At 43.0% G+C, this 16,357-nt stretch overlaps 1 protein-coding gene across 1 annotated transcript in view; it reads left to right on the forward strand.

Annotated features, from left to right (window-relative positions):
• CORO2A (coronin 2A) overlaps positions 1-3,537 on the forward strand; it is a 56,966-nt gene extending 53,429 nt beyond the window's left edge. The window contains exons 11-12 of the mRNA XM_064736736.1: positions 183-454; positions 1,660-3,537. Coding sequence (XP_064592806.1) covers positions 183-454; positions 1,660-1,788 — 401 coding nt within the window. The 3' untranslated portion in view covers positions 1,789-3,537. The remainder of the gene's footprint in view (positions 1-182; positions 455-1,659) is intronic.
• Positions 3,538-16,357: the final 12,820 nt, after the last annotated feature.

Here is a 16,357-nt window from a genome sequence, read left to right on the forward strand (position 1 = left end):
CTTAGTAAATATGGCTGGAAGTTAAGATAATTTGTTGGCTGTAAATTCTGGAAGCTGCTTTGGTCAGGTGCCTCTATGTTTATCTCTGAATGAAATGGTTAGAGCTGGTTGTTAGAATGAATTGCTTAGTGCTGATTTTTAAGTGTGGTTTGGGAGTGCTCACTTGTCTCTTCCCTCCCTAGGGCCTCTCTTGGTATCCTTGAGACCGGGCTCTGAAACGGTGAAGTCCCAGACGCAGTTTCCTGATCAAGAACCCCTCACAGAAGCTACTGACCTGAGCCAGCAACAGGAACCACAAGGGAGGATATCAGTGGAGGACAAGCAGAAGCCAAGAGAGATTGAACATGGCAGAAAAAGGCTGAAAGTGGAAGAGAGTCTGCCAGAAAATCAACAAACATGCCTCTCCAATGGGTTTGACGTATTTCAGTGTCCACCACCAAAAACTGAAAGTGAGGTATGAATGTCTAGGGTAAAGTGTTGGGGCTACAGGCTAGGCTCAAAGCCAGATGAGGAAAGAATGCCATTCACACGGTGGCAATTCAGGGATGGTTTATTTTTCTGGCCTGAGTCAGTGCAAGCTCTTTGCTCTTTTTGGTGGCAAAAACTCTGCCTGCCCTGACTGCCACAAGGAAGCAGAAGTACAGCCCTGCTGAGGGTGTCTGGAAAGGAGGGGGCAGTCAGCATTCTCACTTCCTAGGCATTCTTGTGGCGCAGACCTGCCTGGTGACTGGCTGGGCATAAGGAGGTTCTTGGGACCTCAGGGTTCTGGGGTTTATGCAGGATAAGCCTTTGATGAGAACTGTGGTCAGCAAGCCTGGTGAGGCAGCAGAGATTTCTGTGAAAGGAGTGGGTGTACTCCTGGTGCATCCATGTAGTCTTAACTGCCTGATGTACTGTGGACCCTGACATGAGAAAGAGTCTGCATCTGCAGCTCACTGCTGAGGGTCAACGTGTTAGTGCAGTGCTGTTGAGATTGGCTGCTGGCTGCAGCATGCACCTGGGAAATCCTCTAGAAAAGATCCTGGCAGGTCCATGATCTGTCTTTAATAATGGAAAATCACCTCTCAGTATAGTAATCAAAGCTGGCACAGTGGTACATCTCTGTGGTGATTTGTCAGCCTCCCACTGCTAGCAGCTCAGGGACATTTTCAAGTACATGCAGTTTGTTTGCTTTTAGGAACCCTGGAATAATTTTCTTCCCCTACCTTTCATCTCTGCAAGAATTTAGCATCCGCACCTTGATAGGGCAGGAATTTCCACATCTGAATTTCCCTGTGGTGTGAAAAAGGATATTTTCTGGGTCTTTCTGAGCTGGCACCCTAAGGTTACAGAAGCAGCCCTTGCAGAGCTGAGTGCTCTGCTGCATGCATAGTGAAAGACAATGCTAGTCCCAGCTGGAAGAAGGAAAAAGGACTTGTCCAAGGTCAGAGAAGGAGATGTGGCAGACCCAGGAATTTAGACTCTAAATACTTCCTGTGAAACACATGCAGTCACTACCCAATCTAGTGGACAACAGAAGCTCTGCTGGTGTTGTCTGCTGGTTGAAGGCCTCCTCCTTAGGTGTTTCTCTCAGAAGTGATGTAACAACTCTGATGGCATTGTCATGTTAAACCTATGTTTTTTTAGTGTAAAGGAAATAAAATGTGTGCCTTCTTACAGCTTTTACAGATGTATTACCGGCAACAGGAAGAAATCCGTCGACTACGTGAGTTGGTAATCCAGAGAGATATCCAAATTAAACAGCTGTCGCTGGAGCTCAGAAACCTCCGCACGGACACAGATGATTAATGAGATTGCTGGCCTACAGCTCTTTGTACCCCTGGACACAGGGGGAGACTCTAGTTCCTGCAGATAACTCCTCCGAGGTTTTTTACTGGGGGTAGAATTGATATTTCAGGCAGCATGGACTTGCCTGGCTTGTGGTGGTCACATTTCCCTAATCATCACCAGACAGTTTTTGATGGACTTGCTGCGCTTCTTCAGGCTCCCCTTGCTTGCCTGCTCACCAATGTCAGAAGCTTGTGTATTAATGCTAGTGAGAGACTTTGGAAAATCTTGCTCTTCTGCTCCTGGAGAAGTTACATGTTAAGCTCTAGGAATGACCTGTTTTGCTGCTCGTCCACATGACAGGAGACTGGGAGACTGAAGGCAGCTACCAGCTTCTTTTCTTGCCCTGGGCCCAGCGATGTGGCTCCTGTGGCTGCCGTCCCCTTGCTCAGGGAGTCCACTCTGCTGAGCTTCAGAGGCACCTCTAGCTCCAAAGTGATCCTTATGCGCCCCTCTCACCTCACAGCTTGGCCCAGCCCCCAGTGCTTTGGGAAAGCCGTGGCTGCCCTGACCTGGTGCTGGGGATAGTCCCACTCTAGGGGTGCCAAGGGCCAGCACTCTTGTGATAGGAAAAGGAGAGTTGGTGTTGGATGTCTTGCTTTAAAAAGGTCATGGTGTGAGCTAGTTCTTGCCAGAGAAGCTGAAGAGTCTCTGTGTCATGTGAGTTAGTGGCCTTCTTTCCCTTCTTCTGCCAAAGACCAGCTGCAGCCAACTGGGGGTCATTAGAGACTGAGAACAGCATTTAAAGCTCCACAGTGCTGACAGTGGGGGATCTTGCTGGGAAGGTTTAAAAGAATGAGTAGGGAGTTGGACCCCCAGCCCACTGCAGGCGTTTCAGCAATGGTGCTAGAAGATTTGTGTCAATCACAGGGCCAGCCATGAACAGCCCTGCAGGGTTGCTGGGATATCACTTGTCCTTAATGCCTGCAGCTGCTGCTCCCTTCACACCCAGGCGCCAGCACCTTGTCCCATTGCTGCAGCCGCCTACAGCTGCAGGTTCCCTCTTGCCAGCTGCTTTGTCCAGCCCCTTGCATCCTCCCAGGCTGCTCAGCCTTCCTCAGCCCTGTGGCCACACTCACCCTCCAGCACCAGCTCTCTGGCTCCATGCTGGACCTTATGGACATGTCTTAAACCCAGGCAGAGCAAGCAAACACTGTTTAACCTGTAACTGTGCACCTCTATTGTGGCACATAGAAATCATGGAATCAACTAGGCAATATGTCTAGGACAAATCCTTTTCACCAGATGTGTTTTATTGGCTGTATTTTTTTTTTTGGCTTATTTTTTTAAATATGAAATAATTTAAATTATTTCCAAAGTAAAGTAATTTTTCCAGGGGATTGTTACATCCTCTTGAGAACTGTTTCTTTGTTAATCTATGACTGGCTAGCATAGAAAATGGTTGGCCACTATGGTTTTTTTCCTTGGGTTTTGTTGATTTATGGAAAAGAAGGTGCTTTTATTAAACTGTGGTGAGTCTATTTAATCAAAACTTCTTTTTTAGACGATATGCCTGTAAAAGCGTGGACTGTGAAATGTATTTAAATTTGGAGCTTAACTGCAACCACTAATCTTTCACTGGAAAAAACCTCGAGGAAATGGAGTTTTGCATTCATGATCTGTGCCTAAATAGTATTGAGTGATCATTCTAAGTTTCAAAACTCCTAAAAGCTTTGTAAAAAACTGTTGAACATGGGGATAAAAAACAAATCTGTGCAATGAAAAGCAAATATAACTGAATAATAAATATATTTAGAGTTTTGCATTTTTATACATGCAAGATTGTTGTTTTATTATTGTATTTTTGAAGTGACTGAAACTTAAGCTTAATCAAGGGCAGAAAGGAGTGTCACCTACTGTTTCTTTTGCTTGTGTCAAGCTGTGGCCTTACATTAGGGGGTGGGTTGTACACAGAATTATGCAGATGGACCTTTCTTTTTGCATCGTTCCCAGTTGCTCTTGATACCACAAAGGGGTGGCCATTGCACACTGAATTACTGTGTGTGTTGCCTTGAGTAAACTCAGTGCTGCTGGAGATGCATTCTGTGTGGTGAGGTGTCTAGACTGCTGTCTTGCAGTCCTAGCTCTTCTCTTGTGCAGTACAACTCTGACCAGGCTCTTTTAGATATTCCACATAAGGAGGGTTTAATGTGTTATTACCAAATTTATTTATTTGAAGACAAGATTTTGATTTAGCAGACTGAAGCAGCACAGAAAAAGCACAGGATAGCATCCGCAACCTCCAGCTACGTCACAATACAAGCAAAATTCCCATTATGCTTACTGTCATGATGCTGGGCATCTCCAGTCACCAGGAAAAAAAAAAGTGTGGTCCGAAGCCATCTCAAGTCTGAAGCTCTCTTTAAAGCTCCTTTTGTTGTTTTGTTAAATGCTCTGATTCCCATGGGCATGATAGCTGTGGTGAAAATCTGAAGAACCATTCCCTGTACTCATGTCCTTGGAGCTGTCTTTCACTGTAGTGGTTTGTTTATCAGTTGCAGCTTTGGGCATAGAAATGCTCATGGCTGCATTTGAGATGCAATTTTGAATGTTTTTTGTAGCATATTTTAGGCCAGTGTAAGGAGAAATAATGGTGGAAATTGCTGGAGGAAGACTGTGCTGGGAACTTTGTGCATCTGCCATGTCATCAGGGCACTGTGACCTCCTGGTCTTGTAAGGAACCTTGTGCTGGTGAGAGTGCCTGGGCAAGCACTGTGTCCCTCCTCGGGGGCTGATGCAGACTCACTGCCCACACCAAAGCCTAGAAAAAGGCAGCAGCAGGCAGATTAGTGTGGGAGGCAGAGGAAGAGCCTGCAGCGCCTTTGCAACTCTGGTGTTAGGGCTGCTTAACCTGAAAGACAGAGTTAAACACAGCCCTGCAGTGTTAGCTTGCCTGCTGGATTTAGAAACACAACACTTCACATCTTCACCCTCTACTCCAGGCCAGCTGTCAACTGCAGAATAAAACCTAGACAGTTGTTGCAGACATCTTTTATGAAAAATCTTTTTTTTTAAGATTTTTCCTTCTGAGAAGCTGAGAGGTCTCAGAGACAAAATGTAAACAATGGTTATCTGCTGCTGTGGAATGCAACAGGTGGGTCCGTGATTGGTCTTGTGTAGATGTTTTGATTTAGTGGCCACTCATGGCAGAGCTGGCTCTCTCTCTGTCCGAGACACAGATCTTTGTGATTCATTCTTTTCTATTCTATTCTTAGCTTAGCTAGCTTCTGAAGAAACCTTTTCCTTCTGTTGCTTTTAGCATAGTTACAATGCAATATATATATAATAAAATAATAAATTAAGCCTTCTGAACATAGAATCAACATTCTCATCTCTTCCTTCACCTGAAAACCCCTATGACCACTGTCACAGACAGTAGTTGTCATTCTCATTTTATTTCTCTTTTTGGAAGGCTGTACCCTTGGTGTGGTCAAGGAGCTGCAGGCAGAGGAGAGCATGGAGATGATGCCCCCTCGTTTGCCCTGCAGTGGGAAGAAGCAGATCCCCCTTGTTGTCTTGGGCTGGGTAGCATCCTTCCCTAGGACAGGGTGGCTGCAAGCTGCAGGGGGGCACTGAAGTGAAGTTGCAGTATCAGGAATTGCCTCTTGGACATGCTGTAGCACTATTTCAGAGCAGGATCTCTGGGCTTGTGCTGGGGCCACTGCAGTCTGTCTACAACTTGTCTCTGCTGGGAGCCCAGGATTGGACTTGGCACTCCTCACATGGCCTCACCAGCACTGAGGGTACAGGAAGGACAGATTCCCCTGAGCTGCTCTTAATGCACTCCTAAATACAGTTGAGGATAGTGTTGGTCATTTTTACAAAAGGCCAGTGCTGCTGGCTTGAACTCAGTTTAGTGTCCTGCAGGACCTCACAGAACTTCTCTGCAAAGCTGCTTGTCATCTTCACAAGTCCCCAGCATGTGCCAGTGCGTGGAGCTACTCCTCCTTACCTGCAGGATGGTGCAATTGCTCTCGCTGTTCTTTGTCACATTCCTCCCTGTCCAGCTCTGCATTTTGCCTGTTGAGGTTCCCCTGAAGTGCAGCACAGCTGTCTACTGCACCTTCCACTCCTTCCACTTTTATATGCTCTCTGAACTTGCTTGAGTCTGTGCTGTCCCATCCTGCAGGTCACTAAGGGAGAAGTTCAACAGTTTTGGATTTGTTTTGTAAACAGTTTTTGGTTTTCTGCTCAGAAATCCAGGCTGACTACTCCTGAGCACCTTCTGATTCTTCATGCTGTTGGAAATGCTCTCCAAGAGGATTTTCTCCAACATTTTCCAAAGGATTGCATGAGGCTGTATCTTCTTACATGGTTAGAAGGCAGGGCTGAGAGTAATTTGCAACTTTTCCCACTCACCTCCACCTTTCAAAGGACACTGAGAGTGGCCTTACAATGCCACTGGCCTTCACCTGCCTCAGCTCACTTGGGTCAAACCCATCTGGCTCCACAAACCTGTGTACATACAGGATGTTGAAGCATACCTTAACCTGATGCTCCCTAATATGGTATACAGCAGGTATCTGCTTATCTACCTCAACAACATCTCTTTTTCTCTGCCAGCTTTCCCTTTCCTTGGAGCCTGGTTATGTCCTTCAGATTCTCACCATGGCTGCTGTGGCTGTGGGACTCAGAAGTCTGCTATGAGCAGCAGTTCTGCAACCAGTGGTTCATGCAGTTTCTGCTGAGTCCTCTTTGGGCACAGTGGAGAAAACCACTTGGGTGTCCACACTCTTCAGCAGCTCCCCTCTAGCCTGCTAGTTACATTTGATAATTCTCAGGTTGCCCTTGGTGGTGTCTTTGGTACACACATGGAAAGGCACCACTGCACAGTAGACAGGCTGATAAGCCTTGGTAGCCTCTGCACAACATTATCAGCGAAAGGCCCACATAAGCAGCAAACCTCCCTAAAAGATAAATCTGATCAGCAGATATGGGACTTCTGACCCCTGTAGTGGACAGCACTGTCCTCTATCTATGACTTGTCACTTCCTTCCAGTTGTTTTAAGTGGCTCACATGCCCCTAGGAAACCCCTTTCTGTTGGTCCTGACAAGGCTGGGACTGAGACTACATGGTTAGAGGTATCACACTTAAAATTCTGCTCCTCTGAGCTGCTGGCAACTGCTGCTTCTGTCAGCAAAGTACACTCTCCTGAGTAAGATCTTTGTGGAGAATTAGAGGAAAATAATATGAGTTTAATTTTCTGTGTCACAACACGGCAAACATTATGCCCAGTTCTGTCCAAATCCTTGTTTGTGGAAAAATGATGCACAATAATCTGTTTAGGAAAGTTCTTAAAATGAATGCATACATAAATGAAGATTGTTTCCTCTTCTGATTTTCTCACCTCTTGTTTTAGTGTGTTTTATCTTCAGTAGAAATTTGCACATCCAGTAATTATGATCACACCACAAACACCCCTTGAGGATTCTCAGAGGAAGGGCCATAATAGCAGAAGTTATCTGTGTTTTTCATCTTTCTCAGTGCTTAATCATGAGAAATGGATAGCATATGTGAGGGGCATTAGAAGTAGATAGAGGCAGCATAATTTTATTTCCTTTAACAGTAGAGAGCTTGGGCCTTCATCTGCTTTGGATGTTGCCTCATATTCTTCTCTCTTTTTATTAGAGTGAACAACTGGGCTTCTTCTTTGTATTGGATTTGATGCTTTATATTTTCACTGTCTTGACTCACGTGGTATATTTGATCAGGTCTTGCAAGGTTTATGGGAAAATACCATCACTACCTTAACTCAGCTTCAGGTCTTTAAATGCCAAAGTTGAATCTTTGCACTGATTCCATATCTCTGCAGGACTTGATGTGAGCAAATTTGAGCAAGGAACAAAAAATTCTGGTGAGTAAACCTGAGGGGTAGTCTGTAGGGTAGAATCACCTAAAAATGAAGGTAATGTATTTTGAATCAAACCTTACTTCCTACTGATAGCCCTTACAGAACACCTAAGCTTCTTTGACTTAATGTAATCTGGAAAGCTTAATTTCTAGGTCAAGTACAGTGTATCTGATTGTGATGCAAAATGTTTCGGTACATTTTTTTGACAGGGCACAGGACTATGTATTCTCCAATTTTCACACAGATGTTCCTACAGAACTTTTTCATGTGCGTTTACCTGAGCCTTTTGCAAAAATTATGTCCACTGTGATTTGTGAGGCAAATGAAATCTTTGGGAAGATTTAAATGAAATTCTGCTCAAGCATTATTTTCATGAAGAAAGGCACAAGATGCTTTGTCCCAGCTGGAAAAGTGGTAGAAGTAGCAGCATTTACAACAAGGTGCAAAATAAGGAACTGATTTTACTTTCTATTGCTGCTGAAAATGGTTGAAAATAGATTCAAGGGAGAGACTGTGTTTTCCTAAGGCTCAGTTACTCTGATTTGAAGCGTGTCACACATTTTTCTACACACATAAATTTTGTCTGCTCATAAACCCACAATTGCTTTTGCTGGTGGTAAAGTTAAAAGTGCATTCCTTCTCAAGCCAAATACATTTTTAGGGAAGGGAAGTACACTGAAAAAGTGAGGCACAGGTGAGAATGCTTGCCTTTTTTCTGAGAGGAGTGGTGAAACGGGAAATAATTGCCATACCAAAGAATATTTTGAGTTCAAAGGGACACACAATGGTCTTTGAGCCCAGCTCTTGAGTGTATGGCCCATCTGGGGACCTTGTTTTTAGGACCTCAGAGGTGGATCATAGCAGTTCACACTCAGGTTCTTAGAGTGCTTCTGTCTCTGACCCTTATGCCTAGAGGGTTAAAACAATTTTTAGGAAGCTTTGGAAGCCTCTGGAAGTGAAAAAAAGGCTTGAGAATTTTTTATTTTCATCATCATAAGGAGACAATGAAAATCAGGTGCAGTCAGTGGAATTGTCAATCATACAGAAAGAAGAAACCTTAGTTTTTTCAAATGATCACTGGAAGGGAGCAAATCACTGTGTTCACGGTTCATGGAAACTGATTCATCTTACAGTGATGGAACAGGCATCAGATCCTTTCATGAAAAGAATATAAAACATGCTTCTCTCCCCATTGGAAGGTAAATGTAGCAGAATTGTTTCGCTATTCATTTGAATTCAATACCAGAAAGGAGCAGGTCAGTATACCAAACATGAAGCCCTTTCAGCTACCTAAAGCTGACTATGTTGCTATAGAATATGTTCCTCTCACAGGACTGTTTTAGCTGCAGGCTCCTCTGTATGTGTGGAGAGGAGATTTTATTGATTATTGCAACAGCAAGCATTGTAACACTAATTTTGGGAGTATGTGGCTCTTGGAACAGTATCTTTTAGACATCAGAGAAGAAAGGCCACCACCCTGGTAAAGTTCACTGTGTTTTTCTGCAGTCAATTATTAACCCAATTAAGCACTGAAGAGATGGAAGTTAAACCTATTGGTCTCTTCTGCCTGTTTTACTGGAGTATGCCCAGGCTCTAGGAGATCCAGTGGGACCACTTAGAGTTCACAGAGTACTCAATAAAATTTCCTGATGGTTAGGACAGGCTGATCTCTATTACACCTATACAGCTGGACTTGGGACTGATAGTTTTCACTCTCCCACCTCCATGTGAACCACTGCAGATTCTCAGGGGGGCTCTTGTTTCAAAAAGAGGGTATTTTGAGCAACCTCTGTTCAGGGATATTTTCATCAAGAGTAACAGTTGCTGTGGTTCAAATACAGGCCCTGTTCTGCAGAGACCATCAGTTTTTTTCCCAGACTCACCTTGCCAGACAAGGCAAGAGTCATGGAGGTCTGTGGAGCAAGGCTTGAACTTCCTAGTGTGAACTTCCTTGAAAGTGTTGTTCCAGAAGCAGAGTGAACTTCCTTGAAAGTGTTGTTCCAGAGGTGAGTTTGGCACCCTTTGTTCACAAGATTGACTCTGTACCTGCCATTTGTCTCCAGCTGTAGGTAACCTAGAGTTTCAACTCTTCCATACTGGTACTTTGCTGTACTGGCCTGCTTTTCACAGAAAAACACTTGTGAGAGAGCATTAGTTAGTTTAAGGCACTTGTGCACCTTCAGAAATTTGCTTCCTGATGCTTTATTCAAGGTGGGGATAACAACTGGTGTCTTTGAGGGCATGTTCTGTGAATCTGGAACTTGAGGTTTTTTTTTTTTTTTTTTTTCACTACTACTTCCTCTATCCATTGTCTCTATTCTTTCAATGGGTGGTTACATTTTAAAATTTAGTATGTAGTAGCTGATCTTTGGTTATGTAATCGATGCTCCGGCCCAAAAGCACAAGACCTTGAATTAAACACTCGTTTAAAATAAATTCCTCCTTCCAGATCAGTGATTTGTACCACTTTTTTAAAAACCCTGGGAGTTTGGGAATCAATGCATTCCGGAGAGTTTATGTTTCACTATCAAAATGGTGACAGGTCCTTACTCACATCTGTTGGAGCTATCAGTGCCTTTAGGTGAAATCGAATGCAAAGCCCCACAATCCAATACTTCATTGATTTCTACACCTCTCTTTCTTTATGTGCTTGACTTCTTTGTGTATACACTTCAGGGCTTTTCTTTTTGTTGTAAGATTGTTCAATTAGGGAAGAAAACCCACACCTTTAGTGAACATTAACCAGAATTCTGTTATTCTAAATGTAGCATTACCTCAGTCCAGAAGAGGGAACTATTGTTTCACGTATTGTAAGTCCAAGCAAATAGTTTAGAGCATGTTCCAATGGGAAGATGAAAAGATGAAAATGGTCTTCTCTAGTGACAATAAACAACGAGGTGTGAAAATTGAGATATTTAGTGACTTTAACAAAACAACAAAATATCAGAGCATACAAATGCCATCTATCTTTGTTTTTAGAATATTCTTACGGCGGTGATTTACATAAAAATGTGTAAGTATAATTGAACTGTTTACCATAGAATAGGAACACCTGAGAGCACACTCATTTTCAGACATGTGAAATAAATTATATTAATTCAGTTATTTTGGTAATGTACTTGGATTTAATTTGATTTTATGTTAAGCGCATTAGCCTTTCTGGGGAACAATAAATGCCCTATTAAAAAATACATTTCTTCATGTGCAGCTTTCTGCTATAAGCCATTGCCAGAAATTAGAGGAGTGTTTTCCGTCCCACAAGAATTTACTTAAGGGAACACTCTGGCACTTCAAACTTAGATGTTGTAAAGGCCTCAGTTTCTTCAAGAATCACTTATGAGGGTAATTCTATAGTTATGGTTGTATAATTCAGTTCTTATAAGTACATGCTGAGATAATTTAACAGTCGGTGCCCTTGTAGCTAATGTTTGTCTTTGGAGAAGGGGCTTACATCTGCTCAGGGATGATGGTATATTTCAGTTGTTAACTATATTGTTTTTAGCCTATATGCTCAACATTAAATAAAGCCTTTGTATCCCAACATATTCCTGTTGGAATATTCAAATGTTCCTGTACATGTTCCTGTTATCATGCATAAAATCATGCAAATGAGTGTCAAGTAACAAGTGAAGGCAAAACAAGAAGTCATTGAACTACTATCAACTTATTTGGATCCGAGACTGGGTGTATAATTTAGGAGTGAGGATTGGAGAGAATCGTACCTTGACTGTTCTCAGCACAATGTGTGGACTGCATGTGTTTGTGGTCTCCTGGTGCTGGTGCTTAGCACATGGGAGCAGGTCTGCAGAACTGTCAGCCCTGATGCTAGCTAGCATCTGTGCTCAGGTTTGAGTAAAAACTGCAGGGCTACCATCAGCTGCCAATTAATGATTTGTCAGCCAAACCACAGCAGCGTTCTCACTGCTACTACTAAACAACACAGGAATGTATGCAGACAGAAAAAATCAGCCCTGTGGCTTTGTTTTATTCCTGCTGATGAGTTGCCTAATGACTTTCTCTTACATAGCCATCACTGGTTCATCTTGCTGACAAAGGGCAAAACTGATGAAACTATTTAAGTATAGCTATCAGGGAGATGACACTGTAGAATGACTTGTGGTTGCCACCAATAGGCTAAATGCATTTCTTAAGCGAATCCACATGAAATCAGCAGAATTTCACATATTGTGTGTCAATACTGCGCTTTGCAGTATTGCTAAAGCACTTTTTAGTCTGAATCTGAGAGGAAATGTTTTGCCAGTTATAATGAGTTTGTTCTCACTTTCTCCATTTCCTAAGTTGGAATTTCCTACTATTTTGCATGGTTCTGTGTTGAGTTTATTTCCTTCTTCACCATTCCTTGTATCTTCCCACTGATTTTTAAATTTTCCTAAGGAATAGTGAGGCAGTGGCAAGACAACAGTAGTGGTTTGCCCTATTGTCGGATCTCAGGATCTCAGTCCTGAGGTGCTGAGCCACCGAGACCACCTTGGGGGGCTCGGGAGTCCTGGAATGTTGCCAGAAGTGTCTGGTGGCTGGACTTTGGTCCTACACAGGAGACGACAAGGATGAGGGCTTCACCGGGGTGAATGGTGAAGGGATTAGTTAATTAAAGGGTGAGAAACAGGGTTTAGGATTTATGTACAGGGGGGTTTAGAGAAGTAAGATGGAGGAATTGGGGTGTGTCCTGTCCTTCTTCTTCCTCTTCTCCTCCATCTTCTTTGGCCATGGTGGCACTTTTGGATTGGTTATTACTGAGAGTGCACCCAGCAATGAGAATAAATGGTATTGGGGAAAAATGATAAATATTGTACACGTAACAATGGGTATAAAGATACGTGGCGGTCCGGAGGACAGCACTGTGTGCTCATGGCTGACTGCTGAGCAGATCTCTGTTCGGCTGAAAGAACATCTTTTAGATAAACAATTAATAAACATAAAAACCGAAAGAAGAACTGAAGCCTCTTCTCGTCCTTCAATACGCGGGCTGCCCCAAGGCCACCTCGGGCTCTTCCAGGCCCCTCAAACAGCCGAGATAACCGGACACCCTATGAGCCATCAAAGAAAAACACATTAAATTTCAGCTCTTGAACCTTAATGATTGAAAATTATATTCCAAGTTGTAAGAACACAGCTTAATTTGCAGTTAGGGTCACAAGACATTTCAATGACAATTTAGAGTAGCTCAACTTTTGTCAATAAACTAAGTAGATAGGGCTCCAGATGATACCTTGGGGCTATATTATAATATTTCTCCACATATTACTTGTATTTGCATTTACAGCTGTATTTTGCCACCATGTGAAATGCTTTATAAGTTTTCTGTACAAAAAGGTTTTGCCATAGAAGCATACAAATGTATTCAAGCAGATATGATCTGGAACTCGCTGGGGAGACTAAGTGTGGTTGACTCCAGTGTTTCTTCCTTCTTAGCTGATTTTTGATTCAGATGAGAGTCAAAAGAGCAGAGCTGAAAGGATAAGGGGGTCATCAGTTCATGGCTGTGCCTGATGCAGGATTAAGTGCACCCACACCATTTTGGCAGGTGTTTGGCTGTTCTGGTTTGACATTGGCACAAGGCCAAATGCCCACATGAAAATACACCTTCTCTGGTGTCTGCTGTGAGATTTTGACCAGAAATAAACAAAGCAGGCTCTCACTTGAAAAAGAAGAAAAGTTTATTAACTAAACTACAAAGACAATTACTAAACTACACACAAAAGGAAGAAAAAGGAAAAAAAAAAAAAGAAAACACAAGGAAAATGAAAACCTCACAAAAACACTCTCCTCCTCCTCCTCCCCCCCAAATTCCCAATACAATACAATCCAAAATCAATTCTGGGTCCAGCACCACCCTTTAGAATGCTCATCTTCAGTTCCTCAAGAGGAGAGGGAGTCCTTCCATGTGTCGTGGTGGCCTTTTCCGTCCTTGTTCCGGTGCTCTCACCACCGGACCAGAATCAGGGCTGCTTCCAGGGTTGTCCTTTTAAGGAGGCTGTGTCCAGTTCCAGAGAAGCTCAGTCTCTCACCTCTGGGACATCTGCTGTCCCCCCCATATTTTATATACCCCCTGGGGCTGAGGGGTACCCACACTGAATCTTCTTTGGCTCTTAGACATTTCTCCCCCTGGTCTCAGTCTCTGTATTCCAGGGAAACATAGCTCTGTCCATGGCTACACAAAAGAGTCCAGCATAAAATGCCACTCCCTCTTCTCCGTCTTTCCAACATCTCTCACTCTCTCTCTCTGGTCCAGACTTTCATCACTCACTCATCTCCTTCGTCCTCCTCCACTCTCATCTCTCGTCTAGGAAGAGTTAGTGTTCTGTGAAATTTTCATTGTCCAAAGAAAGGGTTAAAAACTCCTCCAAGCGGCTGGACTCCTGGCTACACCCCCCCACCATCTCCTCAGCCGGGCTGCCTGCTGCCAGCACATGTTTACTGCTTTCAAGGTAACGGCACACAAACACCGGCTGCACTTTCTCTGTCTGCCTCCAAAGGGGGGGGGGGGGGGGGAACAGGCTGCCCATTGCTTCCCGGTATTTCTTTATTTTCTTCCTTCCACCCTTGGGGCCAGGCCTACCTCTCCCAGGCTGGGCCGCATGGCTTTTCCCCTCCCCCAGCCCAGCCAGCAACTGGGCCGGGGGAGAGACTCAAGTCCTCCACTGCCGGAAATCCAAAGAGAAACTGCCAGGGGGAGAGCCCTGCTTTTACCCTGTGTTCTCGGAGGTGGATCCCATTGCCCAATGGTTGGGCCAGATGGCAATATTCAAATCTGAGCACTCATTGGCCCCATCCACACAGCATCCCAGAAATCCTGTTTCCGGGTCAAACCATGACACTGGCCTATTTAAACCTCCAATGATGGAGATGTGTGTCATCTTTAAGTAATCTGTGCCAATTCTTTTCCATCTTTACCCTCAGCAGGATTTGCGCTAATGTCTTGTCTGTCTAATCCTTTCTACAGAAGAATTTTCCTTTCTGGACATGAAGGTTGTTACTTTTTGTCCTATTTTGTGGAACTGTAGAGCTCACTATTCCTTTCTATTCTGCAATAGCACTTTGCCTTGCTGGAGACAAAGTCCCTCAGTGAAATTACCCTTAGTTCATTCTCTTCTGATTCATCTCATTGATCCCCTGGCTTATTTTAAGTGGTTCTACTTAAATCTTATGATGCAACACTGTACACAGGCTCCCAGATGACAAGGGTGCATTCAAAGATTATCTTGTCTGTAGCCATGTTTCTGAATGCCTGTATGTTTCTTTTTTACCTATAGAAAAGAAATGAGCAGAATCATGCTCAATATATTCACTGTAAACCTGGCCTCCATTTCTGTAGAGCTGCTATGTTCTTTTTGCCTCATATTTTTCAGATGATGTTTTGTGTTTATGTGTAACATTTAATGCATCTTTGTAGAAGTATTTTATGAACACCTTGAAATAAAAATGTGCCTGAGGAGGAATGCGAGGACAAACTTCAAAATTGTGCTATTAAGAGCTAGCAGGTGAATTTTTTTCCCCTGGAGGTTACAGTGCTATGTTAAATTACAACAATGGGAAATTCAGCTGTCTTAATTACTGGAAATCAATAAACAGTTGTCCAACTATTTTTGCTCAAACATTCATGAAGCTGGGTGCCTACCTGACTCAAACGTTACTTTAATTTACTTCTCTTATGCTGTTTATAAAATTACTAGATGCCTTGATATCCTGTTCCCTGGGAAAGAGTATGAGAATGATCTAAGTACAGAGTGCCAAAGCATGGGTTCTCTTTCTCATAATGAGGCCTCTTTCTTGAATTTTCAGTATTGACAGAAAGTCTTCTTTTTCCCTGCTATACATAGGTTTCCTGAAATACACATATTTGCATATAACAGAAAAATATTAAACACATGCTACAAATATTAAAAAATGTAGGAGAAAAATAATTAAGTACTTACAGAAATTGAAGATAGGAAGGAGCAGGATGGAATTAAGTCTTTCCTTTCAATCCTAAAATACTGACAGCTGAAGGACATTATCACAGAAAGGCTATGGTGAATTCTTTGACCTGTGACATTCTTGGATTATGAAAGAGTACTTATTGGATAAAATTTTAGCCAAGTGTGAGTCACAGTGTCTCTTGTAAAAATACCTGGGTGAGGTTTCTCTGGGTTGGGTAGTGTGGAAGATTAGAAAAAAATTTAGAAGTCCCTTCAGCCTTAAAATCATTGAGTGAGGAAAAGGTCAGTGAGAATACTGTTAACAATACCAAGGGCAAATAATGTGGAAGGGAAGCTAAAAAGGAGCATAGAAGATGAGGGAAATTCAGTACTAATAGGCAATATGGCTTCTAAAGAGGGGAGAATGGATAACAAAACAGAGGTTCAACTCCATCTGCTGGAGTCTGCTGGAAGATTGGACTCTTAAAGTGTCTGTAACTCATATGTAAACGTAAGTATATACCCAACGCATGTATGCACACACAGGCATACCTTAGTATTTAGAGTGTTTGTTTTGTTATGAATAATTTTGAAGGTTTATTTGGAGAACTTGAAAATGAAATTGTGTTCACCCATGAGGGAAAGACACTACTATGACTAACACAGTGTGAAGCATCAATAATGGTTGGCTATTTTCTGTGCACTTGTGGCTTTCTTAAAGATTAAATTAAGAAGCATCTCCTAAAAAAACCCCACTAT

Source organism: Zonotrichia leucophrys, chromosome Z (genome assembly GCF_028769735.1).
Source record: "Zonotrichia leucophrys gambelii isolate GWCS_2022_RI chromosome Z, RI_Zleu_2.0, whole genome shotgun sequence".
In the NCBI taxonomy this organism is placed as follows: Eukaryota; Metazoa; Chordata; class Aves; order Passeriformes; family Passerellidae; genus Zonotrichia; species Zonotrichia leucophrys.